Below are 15176 nucleotides of genomic sequence, written 5' to 3'. Positions count from 1 at the left end.
CCACTGAGAAGGAGAAAGACACTCCCCACATTCCCCTTGCACACCAGGGCCTAGGAGTCCCAGCCTCAGATTTTGTGTGCTCCAGCCCCACAGGGGGGTAGTGGAAACTGGAATGCCAGCACAGGCTCTCCGGAGCTGGGGGGAGCCCTGGGGGCCGGATTCAGGCATGCTGGGGGCCTCATCCGGACCGTGGGCCTTTGGCTCCGTGCCCCTGGTTTACAGAAATGCATGCAAATTAATCAGACTTGGGTTCTTAACTCAAATAAGTTTTGTTTTTCTTCAGTTAAATCATTGTTGTGGGGTGGGACAGGGGATGAGGTTTCAGGATGCAGTCTGCCCTGGGGAGAGAGGATAACCCCTGCCCTCTCTCACCACAGCAGCTTGAGGCCAGGGAAGGAGTGCCTCTCAATAGCTGCTGCAGCTAGCACAGCGGCGGGAGGGGTGCATGTTCCCCAGCACACAAACAGACGCACAAACAGACACACAACCAAATTCTTTGAAATATATAGTAGAGAGCTGTCCCTTTCTCCACCCCTGCCCTCTGCTGGCCCAATGAGGTTATAACTGTCCTGATCCCCATCTCATGCCCCTTTCTGCCCCCTTGTGGTCATTCTGAAGTATAACTGTCCTTCCTACCAAACCCCTCCCTTTCCATTTTATGAGAAACATTCGCATTCCAGGCACATCCCATTGTCCTGACACAACCGAACCCTGACCTTGCTTTAAGTTAGAGTAAGAGGAAGCTGCCTACCAAATTTGGTGGCCCTCGCTCTTACCATTTAGGAGGAGTTCTGGAACAATCAGACTCACAGACAGTCAGATAGACAGGGGCACATTTCTGAAATATATAGTAAGAAGGTATATTTTTCTTGATGCCAATTCTGAAAATCTGGACCGGAATCTTTAGTGTGGGTGAGGGAGTAGCCTAAGAACACATTAACTGGATCACAATGTTTTCTTTTTTTAGAGCACAGAGCGGTAATGGAAGCTGCTTTTGTATATGGAACTGCCCACCAGTTTGTTTTGACCACAGAGGTGGAGCTGTTGAAGAGCGTTGGGTGGGTACAACCAAGGCTGCCGATGCGGGGAGGCAAAGGGGCAATATCCCTGGGGCTCAGGGATTTAAAAGGGCTGGCGGCTCCGGGTTACTGCTACTGTGGACCCTGGGGCCCTTTCAATCACCGCTGGAGCCCTGCACGGTACAGACTGGGCAGTGTTGAGGGTTGGGTGGGAGCAAAGGCCACCTGCGGAGGAGAGAACACTGCTGGACACGGAGCAGAATCTGCGCTGGAAGCAGCAGATGTGGGTGAACCGTGTCAGTTTCAGTAGAACTCATGCACATCTGTCCTTCCGGTGCACTGAAAGTGCAGTCGCCTCTGAGGAGTGACTGTAGAAGTCACCCGGGAAGGCACATTTGAGCTCCTCACTGATTTCCCTAGCCAACGAGGTCCGCTTACCAGAGAAGAGCTGGTTTTTCTGCCTGCCAGTCTGGCAGCTATCCTGGGGCTTCTCTTTTCCTTCTCCCCTGGCTGTGGTGCCCATCTCGCATCCTGGCTGTTTTAAACCTCCACTGACAGCCATATCGGGGAGACCCGGTGGCTCAGTCAGTCCCGCACGAGGGATGTAAAATCCCAGTTAATCAGTTAACCGGTTATCTCTAAGGTTTAACTGGTTAACTGATTAAGCAGGATCCCGGGGCCGGGGGAACCTCTCCAGCCCAGCTCTCAAGCCCAATAAACTGTGGTTCAGCTGGAACATGCATTGAATGGGCCAGAGCCACACACAACCCTGCTCTGTAAGGAGGACCTGTCAAGCCCTGTCTTATTTCTGTGCCCTGCCTCAGCCTCGTACTCATGTGTGACCATTTCCACAGTTCATTACACGCCTGGCCCTTGACTTCAGTAGAGCCAGGCGCAGCCCAAAGGAAACAGTTCGCTTTATATTCCTGCTTTCATCCTGTAATACATAGAAGCTTGGTCCAGTAATTAGAGCCCTGACTTAGCCCCTGAGAAACCCAGGTTCAATTCCCTGCTTGACCATGGAGTGCCCAGCAAATGAATTCAGGCAAACCTGACTTGGGGTTAATACCTTTGACCACCACCGTGGATGCTCTTGTGGATCTGTACGTATCTTCCTGAGTCCGAGCTGGAGGCTAATATTAATTCCTCCTGTTAACGGCCCTGTGAAGCCATCCCCCAAAGGGATCTGCATGTCCTTAGGGTTTCGAGGGATACACAGACTAAGAGGATTGTGGGATACGTAGCTTGGTTTTAAACTGGCTCCGGGTTTTTCCCTGATACAGCAAAGATGCTTGTTCTGAGCTGATGAACTTGAAACCCCCTGGAATTGCCGTTGGGTGGAGAGAGTGTGTGTGTGTGTGAGTGTGTGTGTGAGTGTGTGTGGGGGGGGGGGCGGGAGAGGAGCTGAAGGACCACTCCTGCCGGAGCCCATGTTTGAGGGAGGGAGTGGTCCTGAGCCTTGAGAAGTTTATCAGCAGGCGTGTAGATTCTTTGATGGATTGTAATGGGGTTTCTCAGGCGTGCGTGGCGCCTTGCCAGTGCAGCAGGCAAGCCTGCCAGTGGCAGGGCTGTCACTGTAGCAACGACACCGCTTACCCGTCCGTGAGGGGAGAGCCAGCCGGGGCGCGTGGGCAGCCTGTCTCTGCTGGGGAACACCGCGGGACGGCAGGGGACCATGCACCCTGGGCAGTCCCTGCTCAGAATGGAGAGAAACACGTGTCTCTCCTGGGGGCTGGGGAACCAGAAGCCCAGAGTAGCTGCCCTTGCTGGACAACTGAGGCGAAGCAAAGGGACATATGCAGGGGTGCTGACAGCTTCCGTGGGCCCCAGGCAAGGGGTGGGGGAAGCTCCGTGCCCCCCCCCCGGGTGGGCGGGGCCAGAGCAGCCAGCCCTCAGCACTGCCTGGAGCTCGGCTCTCTCCCCGCCCCGCCAACCCTCAGAGCTGTGCAGAGCGTGAGGTGCGGTGCTCCGGCGGCAATTCGACTGCTACAGTGGCGGCAGCTGGGAGTCCCAGGCCCCTCGAAATCACCAGGCCCCCTTTACCCTCCCCCTCCCACCCAGGCCTGCCCCTGCGACTAGCGCGGTCTCAGTTTGTCATCTTTCTCCTCCAGCCACGACGCCTCTGACCCATCGTCTGCCCGACTCTTCTTCTGCCACTGCCAGCGGGTCCCGGATCTGAGCCAACCGTGCAGGAGGACTCCCATGGCGCAGTCACTGACCACACTGAACATCCACACGCATCTCAAACTGATGGCGGCCCCCCTCGTGGTATGGTACCCACCATAAGCAGAACCGCATGTGAGCCCTTGAGGCCTAGGCTGCGGCTGAGGCAGGTTGCCCAGGGCAACCCTATGCCCAAGACCTGGGCTGTAAACATGCCCCCTCTACAGTCGATGGCAAAACTCCCATTGGTTTCAGTGGACCAAAGCAGACTGTGAAGAGCTTCAAAACGATCTCATCTAACTAAGTGATTGGGCAACAAAATGGCAAATGAAATTTCATGTTGATAAATGTAAAGTAATGCACATTGGAAAAAAGTAATCCCAACTAGACATACAATAAGATGGGGACTAATTTAGCTACCACTACTCAAGAGAGAGATCTTGAAGTCATTGTGGTTAGTTCTCTGAAAACATCCACTCAATGTGCACCGACAGTCAAAAAAGCAAACTGGATGTTAGGAATCATTAAAAAAGGGGATAGAGAATAAGACAGAGAATATCTTATGCTTCAGTATAAATCCATGGTAAGCCCACATCTGGAATACTGTGTGCAGATGTGGTCGCCTTATCGCAAAAAAGCTATCTTGGCATTGGAAAAGATTCAGAAAAGGGCAACAAAAAAGATGACGGGTTTGGAACGGGTCCCATATGAAGAGAGATTAAAAAGATGGGGACTTTTCATCTTTGAAAAGAGGAGACTAAGGGGGGATAGGATAGAGGTCTATAAAATCATGACTGGTGTGGAAAAAGTGAACAAGGAAAAGTTATTTATTTGTTCCCATAACACAAGAACTAGGGGAAGTTAAGAGGTAGCAGGTTTAAAACAAACAAAAGGCAGTTTTTCTTCACACAGTGCATGGTTGGCTTGTGGATGTGGTGAAGTCCAGGACTTTAACAGGACTCAAAAAAGAGCTAGATAAATTCACGGAGGTTGGATCCATCATTGGCTATTAGCCAGGATGGGTGGGAATGGTGTCTCTAGCCTCTGTTTGTCTGAAAATGGGTGACAGGAGAGGGATTACTTTATGATTCCCTGTTTTGTTCACTCCTTCTGGGGCATCTGGTATTGGCCACTGTCGGCAGACTCGACACTGGGCTGGGCTGGATGGACCTTTGTGTGGCCGTTCTTATGGAGCCTGGCACGGGGCCCTGGGCTTTAGCGTATTGGCAGAGGGGCGGGGGAGAGAGAGGGAGGGAACTCGGGGCCTGGCCTCAGAGCTCTGTGGAGCGTGTTTGTGTCCTTGCAGACATTCAAGCCCAGGTGAGGGATGGGAATGGGTAACTGGGTCGACCGTTACCCGGGAACAGCCTCTCACCCATGTCTGCAGGCTCCAGCGTGCGCAGGCTGGGAGTCAGCAGCCTTGTGGGGGAAGGGGTGCCTGCTGGCTCGCTTTCGCCCCATGCGAGGCTGCTGACTCAGCTGGGAGCTGGCATCTCCTCCCCCCTGCTGCCCCTTCCGGCCCTGTGCAAGCCTGCCGACTCCCAGCCAGGGCAGGCTGGGAGCTGGCAGCCCAGTGTGGAGTCGGAAGCAGCCAGGCTGGAGCATCTGCTGCCCGTGGTGTGGGGGCCACACCAGCCCGGCTGTGGTGGGCGGAGGGCAGCTCCAGCCCCAGCGAGCTGCAACGGCTCCCCCCACCCGGCCCCATTCAGTCAGTGAACTGGTTAAACTTAATGTTTAACTGGTTAAGTGATGAAACGGGATTTTCCATCCCTCGTGTAAATTGGCTCCCAGGGGTTCACAGCAGCAGAGACTCCAACCTCTGTGGCTGCCAGGCGTTTGGGGCGGTGCGTTAGATCCCCTCCGCTGAGCTAGGAGTGGGGAACCAAAATGAGACACCCCCCCACCCCAAGGACATAGGACAACCGTCCCTGGGAGGTTCTGTGCCCTTGCCTCACAGGCCGGGCCTGGTCCCTCATTGCTCTTTGTCATGGTCACGGCCATGTGCTAGCTGCAGGGGCATGATGAAAAAGGGGAGTGAAAATGAATCCAGGTTGTACGATTCAATCCTGCTGGGATTGTCAAAGCCACAGTCGGGGTTGGTATGCTGGGGGTTTATTACAATCAGTGGCCATGGTCAACAAAGTGCAGATTTTTAATAACGAGGCTAATTAACCATTGGAGCAACCAACCTAGAGGCGGGGTGGATCCTCCTTTCATGGCAATGTACAAATCTGGATTGGACGTTCCCTCCCAAGAGTTTTGCCCTAGTGTAACCACACCGCTTGGACGTGAAGCGGGAATTGACCGAGGGAAGACCTGTGCCCTGGGTTATGCAGGAGGTCAGACGAGATCGCACAGTGGTTGCTTTTGGCCTCGAAAATCTGAGCCTAAATTGTCAACATGTCCACATACATGATGTTCCTTCATTTAAACATCGACCCTCGTTGGCCTATTCAGATGCTGGGCTGGGAGCGATTGGATCTTACTGAGGATAAACTGAGGGTATGTCTACACTACCCCCCTAGTTCGAACTAGGGGGGGTAATGTAGTCATACGGAGTTGCAAATGAAGCCCGGGATTTGAATTTCCCGGGCTTCATTTGCATAAAGCCGGCCAGCGCCATTTTTAAATGCCGGCTAGGTTGGACCCCGTGCCGCGCAGCTACACGCGGTACGGGGTCCGACCTAGCCGGCATTTAAAAATGGCGCTGGCTGGCTTTATGCAAATGAAGCCCGGGAAATTCAAATCCCGGGCTTCATTTGCAACTCCGTATGACTACATTACCCCCCCTAGTTCGAACTAGGGGGGTAGTGTAGACATACCCTAAGAGAGTATTTCATTGTCTACTTTGCATAAGTAATCGAAATTCCAAGCTTGATTACCTAGGTGTGATCTCCAACATGCACTGTGAAGCTACTGAACCATTTACCGGTGTCTCGTCTCTAGACTGAAGTTGTTGAAGATCCAGAAAAGGTTTCAACTGCCCACTTACAGCTCGGTCTGCCACTGGTATTCATTCTCAGTCAGAAGGAGACCTATGAAGCTGATAAGCGAACTGCTGAGTTTGTTGCGTGGCAGCTGCTGGGGAAAGCTGGTGTAGCCCTCTTGTCAAGGTATTTAAGTTCATTAAGGGTTCCTCTAAGCTAGAGGAACTTAAACTTTCTTAAACTTTTTAGGACCGAGGAACACCAAGGGTTTTTTGTTGAGGAAAAAAAAGGGGGGGGGAGGAGGAGTTGGGGAAAAGTTATTGAGCCCTCCCCCTCCCCCCCCAAAAAAAAAGGGTCAGAGGGAAGTTATTGACCTTAACTCGAATTAGCTGGTAAACCTCATTCCATGAGGAGTAACAGCTAATTCGAGATAGGGGTTTACTTTGAACTCCCATTTCACTGCCACGTGTAGACGCGGGCAGTTACTCCGGGCTAGTCAGTTTCCAAAATGGCAACCGCCCAGGAACATGCTAACGAAGTGCGGGATATTTAAATCCCGTGCTTCATTTGCCATTTCAGTCGCCCTTATTAGCCTCCCTATTTTGAACTAGGGGGATAGTGTAGACGCACCCAAAGAAAGAATATTTTACTGCTTCTATATAAAATCATAGTACACCTACATCTTGAATACTGCGTATAGGTATGTTCACCTCATCTCAAAAAAGATACATTGGCATTGGAAAAGGTCCAGAAAAGGTCAACAAAAATCATGACTGGCATGGAAAAAGTGAATAAGGAGAAATTATTTACTTATTCCCACAATATAAGAACTAGGGGTCACCAAATGAAATTAATAGGCAGCAGGTTTCAAACAAACAGAAGGAAGTTTTTCTTCACTCAGCACACAGTCAACCTGTGGAACTCCTTGCCAGAGGATGTGGTGAAGACCAGGACTTTAACAGGGTTCAAAAAAGAGCTAGGTGGATTCATGGAGGTTAGGTCCATCAATGGCTATTAGCCAGGATGAGTAGGAATGGTGTCCCTAGCCTCTGTCTGGAAATGCATGACGGGGGAGGAATCACAGGATGATTACATGTTGTGTTCTCTCTCTCTGGAGCATTTGATATTGACCACTGTCGGCAGACGGGATACTGGGCTAGATGGACTGTTGGTCTGACCCAGGACGGTCGTTCTTATGTTCTTAGGAAGGAGAAATGGCCAAATCAGGGGGAAGCTCAGACAAAGGGGTATGTTTTGTTCTTAAATTATGAGCCAAGGAAAACCCAGGAAGGGACTGGGTTATGGAGGCTAACTCAGAGGGTGTGCTGGACCAGGCTGGGCTCTCTGGGTGACTTCACTCCAAGCACAATTTTGATACAGTGATCATTGAGCTGGGTTGTGACTGGGCCGCTTTAGCAGCCTGATAGCTCTGAGCTGAGGCATGTGGTGGCTGTGTGCTTACGCTCTACGTGGAGGGACAATAGGATGTAGCCACACAAAAGCCCCAGAGTGCTGACCTCTGGGAAGCCCCACTATGGCAGCTTGTGCAGAGCCTTTCCTTCTGGATTTGGCTTTGGCATCCGCTAGATCCTTCTCTGATGCCCATTGGAATAACCTCCAGGGCTCCTGGCATCCTCTGTAGCCTCAATAGCCACTAGCCTAACTCTGCTCCCCTTGCAGCCTGTGGTAAAAACGCCTCTGACTTCAGTGGGAGCAGAGACAGGCCGATGCCACTTTTTAAACCCACGTCCTTCAGAGCAGCACTGCTAGAATTCACACACTTCTCAGCTTTACTTTGAAAGAAATATTCAAGGCCACGTGCTCACTCTGGGGGAAATCGACGCTGCCACGATCGATCTTCCAGAGTTTGATTTAGTGGGTCTAGTAAAGGCCTGCTAAATCAAACCCAGAGGGTGGCCCTGTCAACGGCTGGTACTACTGCTCCTGCAAGGAGTAAGGGAAGCTGACAGGAACATTCTCTCCCATCGGCCTCTTGCTATAGGAGCAGCAGGGAAACTCGAATCAAGGTATATTGATGCCAGCTACATAATTAACGTTGCTGGAGTTGCATATCTTAATTTGACCTTATCCTTTAGTGTAGACCCAGAACGAAACATACTGGCCTAGATCCAGGGTTACAGCCGAGCAGCCCTCAGTGCAGCTGAGGAGGGGGTGGGCAAAGGTAGGTTGGTACCTTTCCTTGAGAGGTGTTTACACCCTGCCAGCTGCTAGAGAAGCAGCAATACCCACAAGGCAGGCAGGACTAGGGGAGACTATTACTTTATTCATGACACTGTTTAACATCTGCTTTATATTTTGAAAGGGACTCCGTAGATCTGAACGTTCTGCTCCGGTCGAACGTAGCCTTCAAGACAGCAGAAGAGGTTAGTTGCTGTGTTTATTCAAGGCGCTATTGGTTGACCTTTAATCCGATTGCCTCAACTTCCTAGTAGACGTTCAAGGTATTATTGGTCACAGTTGCTTTCCTCGCGAGTATGTAACAGCGCCCTGGGGAGCATGCAACTGACATTTCCTCCCTTGTCCGTGTGGAACAGCCAGGGATCGTTAGTGCAGGGCAGCTGCTGACACTGAGCAACTGGCCAGGTTACAATACAACCGTGCGTCACTCGGGGGTGTGAAAAATCCACCCTCCTGAGCGACACAGTTGTTGCCGACCACAACGCCCCAGGCACTGTCGATGGGAGAGCGTCTCCTGCCGATGTAGCTAGTCACTCTCGTGGAGGCAGGTTAATTTCACCGATAGGGGGAGCTGTCCTGTCAGAGAAGGAGCATCTTCACTGAAGCGTTCGTGCGCAGGCACCATCTCCGGCTCCATGGGTGCTCTGGGACTGGAGCACCCACAGGGAAAACCGGCAGCCCCCCGATGAGTCCCCCCCAGCACCTCTCTTCCGCTGGTGGGCCCTGCGGATCAGTGTCTCCCCTTCCCTCCCCATGCCTGCTGTGTTTGGGAGGCTCTGGGGCAGGAGCGGTCTGAGGCCGGCTGCGGCAGCTGGTGCCCTAGGCAGAGGTGCTATCAGCACCCCCGCTTGCACGGCCGTCAATAGCCATGACATTATCATCGGGCGCCCGGGCCAGCGGCGCCCTAGGCAACTGCCTAGTTTGCCTAGGCTCACGGGCCGCCCCTCTGGGGGGTAAATGGGGGAGGAGCGAGGTCCCAGCCTGCTTGGGGAGGTGGTGGAACTGGGTGGGAAGAGGAGGAGCGGGGGCAGGAAGAGATGGGGCGGATATGGGGCCTTGGGGGAAGGAGTGGAGGGGGCAGAGCCGGGGGTTGAGCACTCCCCTGTACTTCTGTGCGTTAAGGAAAAGCAAGTGTCATACAAAGCGGTAACAGGACAGCTCACCCCTTAGCGGCTAGGGCTGGCCCAGCCTTGGTTACGGACCCTGTGACACCTGGGAGGCACCCGGCTGGGCGTGGCCTTGCAAAGAGCAGCCATGAGGCGGGCGCAGGGAGCAGGGGGATTTCAGGGAAGCGTTGAGAGAGCGTGAAGGGCTGCCGCAGCGAAGCCGCCGAGGCCAAGGGAGCTGTGACAGGGGAGCCCTGGGAGCAGGAGGGCCGGATGGGGAGGCCCAGGCGGAATTGGGGGCGAGAAGACTGAGCTCCAGCAAGGGACGGCTGAGGAGGCAGAAAGAGGAGCCTGGGTCAGAAGAAGAGCTCTGGCTGGGAGAGGAAGCCCCACAAATGACTGTGACCTGCTGTGGGGCGATGGAATTTCTTCCGGCGCCCTGAGCAATGCGATGATGGCAGCCCCCAGCAGGGGGCGCTGTTCCTCGCAAGCCTGCCTCGTTAGGGTGACTGCAGCACGATCCCTGGCCGAGAGGGGTGCTCAGTTAGTTAACAGCCCTCCCCCGCAGGAGTCCCTGGGCAGACCCCCGGAATACCCTATCTCTCCTGTGTTCCGGCGAGAGGAATTGAGACGGGGCGGGTGCAGGGCAGGGCGGTTAGAGCAGAGCTGGGAATGCAGAGCTGGTTGTACGAGAGGAGACTGAAAGAGCTGGGTCTGTGGAAACCTGCGGGGAGGAAACCTCCGGGAGGGAGACGAGCCAGTCGAAGGACAGTGCTGAGACAACGACACATGAGGAGCTACTGGCTGGAAATGAGAAGAGGGCGTCTACCCGGCAGAGGGGTGAGGTCTGGAACGGCCTCCCCATTGGGGGCGTGGGGCTAAGAAGCCCAACTGGTTTTAAGATGGAGCGTGATAAATTGGTGAGGAGGATGGTCTGCGGAGGTTGCCCGTGACAGTGGGGACTGAGTTGGCAACTCAGGAGGTCCATCCCGGTCCCGTGTTCATTTGTGTTTGGGGGGCAAAACGTAGCGGGTGAAATTCACCCTGTGCACGAAGCCAGCCTGAGGACTACGGGCTACGTTAGATGCCTGAAGCCTCCAAGCAAAATGCAGGACAATGTAGCACTTTAAAGACTAACAAGATGGTTTATTAGATGATGAGCTTTCGTGGGCCAGACCCACTTCCTCAGATCAAATAGTGGAAGAAAGTAGTCACAACCATATATACCAAAGGATACAATTAAAAAAATGAACAAATATGAAAAGGACAAATCACATTGCAGAACAGAAGGGGGATGCGGGGGGGGGGAGGGGAAGGAAGGAAGGTAAGTGTCTGTGAATTGATGATATTAAAGGTAGGGAGAGTGGGATGTTTGTGAGTTAATGGTATTAGAGGTGATAATTGGGGAAACTGTCTTGGTAATGGGTGAGAAAGTTCAAAGACTTGTTAAGTCCTTGTTGGCAAGTGTCGAATTTTAACATGAATGACAGTTCAGAGGATTCCCTTTCAAGTGCAGATGTAAAAGGTCTTTGTAGCAGAATGCAGGTGGCTAAGTCATTTAGAGAGTGTCCTTTCTGGTTAAAGTGGCAAGAAACTGTTTTCTCTTTGTGATCTTGTCTGATATCTGTTTTGTGGGCATTAATCCTTTGGCGAAGTGTCTGAGATGTTTGTCCAATGTACATAGCAGACGGACACTTTCGGCACATGATAGCATAGATTATATTTCTGGATGCGCAGGAATATGTGTTCTTGATCTTATAACTCACTTGGTTAGGTCCAATAATGGTATCAGCAGAATGAATATGTGGACAAAGCTGGCAACGGGGTTTGTTGCAAGGGAAGGTACCAGGGTTGGTATTAGTGTGGTATGTCCTGTGGTGGTTGGTAAGAATCATCTTGAGGTTAGGTGGTTGTCTATAGGAGACTATGGGTCTGTCTCCCAGAGCCTCTTTGAGTATGGTATCCTGTTCCAATATAGGCTGTAGTTTATTGATAATGTGTTGGACAGGTTTAAGTTGGGGGTTGTAGGTGATGACAAGTGGTGTTCTATTGTTGGTTTTCTTGGGTCTGTCTTGAAGTAGATGGTTTCTAGGTATTCGTCTGGCTCTTTCAATTTGCTTTTTTATTTCTCTGGGTGGGTAGTTGAGATTTATAAATGCTTGGTAGAGATCCTGAAGCTTCTGGTCTCTGTCAGTGGGGTTAGAGCAGATGCGGTTGTATCGAAGGGCTTGGCTATAGACGATGGATCGTGTGGTGTGTTCTGGATGGGAGCTGGATGCATGTAGGTAACTGTATGAGTCGGTGGGTTTTCTGTAGAGAGTGGTGTCTAATTTTCCATTGTTGATTTGTACGGTGGTGTCCAGGAAGTGGATCTCTCGTGTAGAATGGTCCAGGCTGAGGTTGATGGTGGGGTGTAGGTTGTTGAAATCTCTGTGGAATATCTCCAGTGTTTCTTGGCCATGTGTCCAGATCATAAAGATGTCATCGATGTACCGTAGGTAGAGGAGGGGTGAAAGGGGACGGGAGTTGAGGAAACGTTGTTCTAGGTCAGCCATAAAGATGTTAGCATACTGTGGGGCCATGCGTGTACCCATGGCTGTGCCGCTGATCTGGAGGTATAAGTTGTTCTCAAACTGGAAATAATTGTGGGTGAGAACAAAGTTACATAGGTCTGCTATCAGGTTGGCAGTAGTGTCCTCTGGGATAGTGTTTCTAATTGCTTGTAATCCGTCTTCATGTGGGATGTTGGTATATAGAGCTTCTACATCCATGGTGGCAAGGATGGTATTATTGGGGAGGTTATCGATGTTTTGTAGTTTCCTTAGGAAGTCAGTAGTGTCTCGGAGATAGCTGGGGGTATTGGTTACGAAGGGTTTGAGAAGAGTGTCTAAATAGCTGGATAGACCAGTAGTGAGCGTGCCAATACCAGAGATGATGGGACGTCCGGGGTGCCCAGGTTTATGGATCTTGGGAAGTAGATAGAACAATCCTGGTCGGGGGTCAGAAGGTGATTCTGTGAGGATTTGTTCCCGAGTAGCTGTGGGGAGGCTTTTAAGGAGACAGTGTAGTTTCTTTTGGTAGTCCAAGGTGGGGTCAGAGGGGAGAGGTTTGTAAAATGTGGTGTTCGAGAGTTGTCTGGTTGCCTCCTGGTTATAGTCGGCCTTATTCATAATGACCACAGCACCCCCTTTGTCAGCTGGTTTGATTACAATGTCCAGGTTGTTTTTGAGACTCTGGATGGCATGGTGTTCAGCGCGGCTAGGATTGTGTGTCGCTTGTTGTCGTTTGCGAATAATGTCAGTCTGTGCGTTGTTGCGGAAGCTGTGTATATAGAAATCCAGATTGTAATTCCGACCGTCAGGGGGAGTCCATATAGAATTATTTTTCCTTTGGTGTTGGTAGGGGGGATCTGGTAGGTCAGATTGATGTTCAGTGGTGGTTTGGAAATATTCTCGGAGACGGAGGCGGCGAAAAAAAGCCTCAAGGTCACCACAAAATTGTATCCAGTTTGTGGGGGACGTGGGGCAGAAAGAGAGACCCCGGGACAAGACAGACTCTTCTGCTGGATTGAGTTTGTAGCTGGAGAGGTTAACAATATTATCCGGTGGGTTGAGGCAGTTGCTGTTGTAGCCAGTGGTATGGAGCAGGTTAGAAAATTTATTGTCTTTTCTTTGTTGTAGGGAATAGAAGTGTGTATAGTAGATTTCTTGTCTGGTGGAACAAAAGTCTTGCAAGGTGTCAGTCGGTGTGGATGTTTGTCTTGAGATGAGACGATCTAAGTTAGAAATGTCATTCTTGATGGTTTTCTGTTTCTTGTATAAAATACTTATCAGGTGGTTTCTTAATTTCTTGGATAGTGTGAGGCAGAGTCTTTCACTGTAGTCAGTGAAGTATGTTGATCTTAGTGGATTGTTCACTTTCAGTCCTTTGGGTACGATGTCCATTTTCTTGCACTTGGATAGAAAGATGATGTCTGTCTGTATCTGTGGATCTGGACTGTAAAGAGACCTTTGATAGCAAGGGGTGTGGGTCTGGTTTGGTTCTCCCTCCCACCGCCAGAGCAGTTTGCAGAGGAGGGATAGGTCCTGTCCTTCGTCTGCCCAGCTGGTGGTAGGAAGCCCCCTTTAATGGAGTGCTCCTAGGAACAAGGAGGCATCAGATTTCGCAGGGAAGGGCGTATTTCACGGGTGTATGACATGTTTGGCAGGGCCCTGTACATAAACATTAATAGAGGCATTTCGTGCTGCTGCACAAAAATGCCCCTTAGGACAGTAGATGTTCATAAAGCAAAGGGCCTGCTTTGCGTCACATGGTTTGTAGTAGCGGAAGCAGGCGTCTGTCTACGTTTGGGGAAGGAAAGGTTCTTGGAACAGGTGACCTTTCTGTGCTAGACTCCTTCTCCGTGTCAGGGCTGTGACTACCCTGCTGCAGACGTTCACATTTTTGTTTTCTGGGAAGGCCAATAATGCATCCGGGTTTCTTTACAGCACTTCAGTATCTCCGGGGACCTGCTCTTGGCCCCAGCAGTGTGTCTGACACGGGTGGGCGATGTTATCCACCTGCGCAGTGGAGTTTCCAGTTAACGCGTTGTGTAATTGGGTGACGTCTGCAGAAGCAGGTGTTAGACGGGTGGCGGCCTTTGGCAGTTCGTGGGACATGAACGTAGCCTCCCGACTGAGGCTGGCAGCCAAACACCCGCAGTTCGGTCGCTGGAGGGAAAAGAGGCTCTGGTTCCTGAGAGATAAGGCAACAGTCAGGGGCATTTTGAAAAATAGGCCTGCTCTTATTCATCAGTGCTGGTGGCTGGACCACATTGCAGTGGCAAAACACAGGGATGAGAATCCCCTATATTGGTAGAAACATGGGCTTTTAAAGGCTCGGTGGGAGCCGTGCTAGTCTGTAACTTTAAAAACAATACGCAGTCCTGGGGCACTTTAGAGACTAGCAAATATATTTATATAGTATAGCTTTCATGGGCAGAAGTGGGTTGTACCCACGAATATATATGTATGTTTATTAGTCTTGAAGAGTATGTCTAGATTACATACCTCTGCCGACAGAGGCATGTAAAATAGGCTACCCGACATAGTCAATGAAGCGGGGATTTAAATATCCCTTAAAATAAAAATGGCTGCCGCGCTGTGCCGGCTCAGAGGTTTACAGGAGCGGTTGACAAAAGCGTCCCTTGTTGACTTGCGCTCTGTGCCGATGATCAGCTGAGCTGGCACAGCGCGGTGGCCATTTTTATTTTAATGAAGCTGGGGATATTTAAATCCCTGCTTCATTGACTATGTCGGGTAGCCTATTTTACATGCCTCTGTCGGCAGAGGCATGTAATCTAGACGTACCCGAAAGGTAAGTCTACACGGAACGCTTATTTCGAAATAAGCTATTCCAGAAGAAATACTCGGAAATAGCTTATTTTGAAATAGCACATCTACACAACAGGGAACTCTCAAAATTAGTCCAAGGCAGGATCCCCTAATGTTTACGAGCTTCCTCGATTTAGAGCCCCCAAAGCACTGGGGAGTAATTACTTCAACTGGCCCTGGGGAGCAGCTATTTCGAAATAACAGCATTGGAGCATCCACACGACTGTATTCCGAAATAGATATTTCAGAAGAGGCGTTATTCTTCGTGGAATGAAGTTTACAGAAGTCGGAATATGCCGCCCGTTATTTCGAATTTCTTTTGAAATAATGCAGTTGCGGTGTAGATGCTCGCATTGTTATTTCGGAATAACGGCCGAATAGGAATAACGG

At 51.0% G+C, this 15176-nt stretch overlaps 1 protein-coding gene across 6 annotated transcripts in view; it reads left to right on the top strand.

Annotated features, from left to right (window-relative positions):
- Nucleotides 1-15176, top strand: part of TXNDC16 (thioredoxin domain containing 16) — a 71643-nt gene that overhangs the window by 20941 nt on the left and 35526 nt on the right. For all 6 annotated transcript variants that reach the window (XM_075926203.2, XM_075926206.2, XM_075926205.2 and 3 more), the window contains 4 exons: nt 968-1058; nt 3131-3287; nt 6129-6295; nt 8433-8493. In XM_075926203.2, coding sequence (XP_075782318.2) covers nt 968-1058; nt 3131-3287; nt 6129-6295; nt 8433-8493 — 476 coding nt within the window. The remainder of the gene's footprint in view (nt 1-967; nt 1059-3130; nt 3288-6128; nt 6296-8432; nt 8494-15176) is intronic.

This window comes from Pelodiscus sinensis, chromosome 5 (assembly GCF_052426305.1).
Source record: "Pelodiscus sinensis isolate ZL-2025 chromosome 5, ASM5242630v1, whole genome shotgun sequence".
NCBI lineage: Eukaryota > Metazoa > Chordata > Testudines > Trionychidae > Pelodiscus > Pelodiscus sinensis.
The sequence above is the reverse complement of the archived record's forward strand: the minus strand, read 5'-3'. Positions and strand labels throughout refer to the sequence as shown.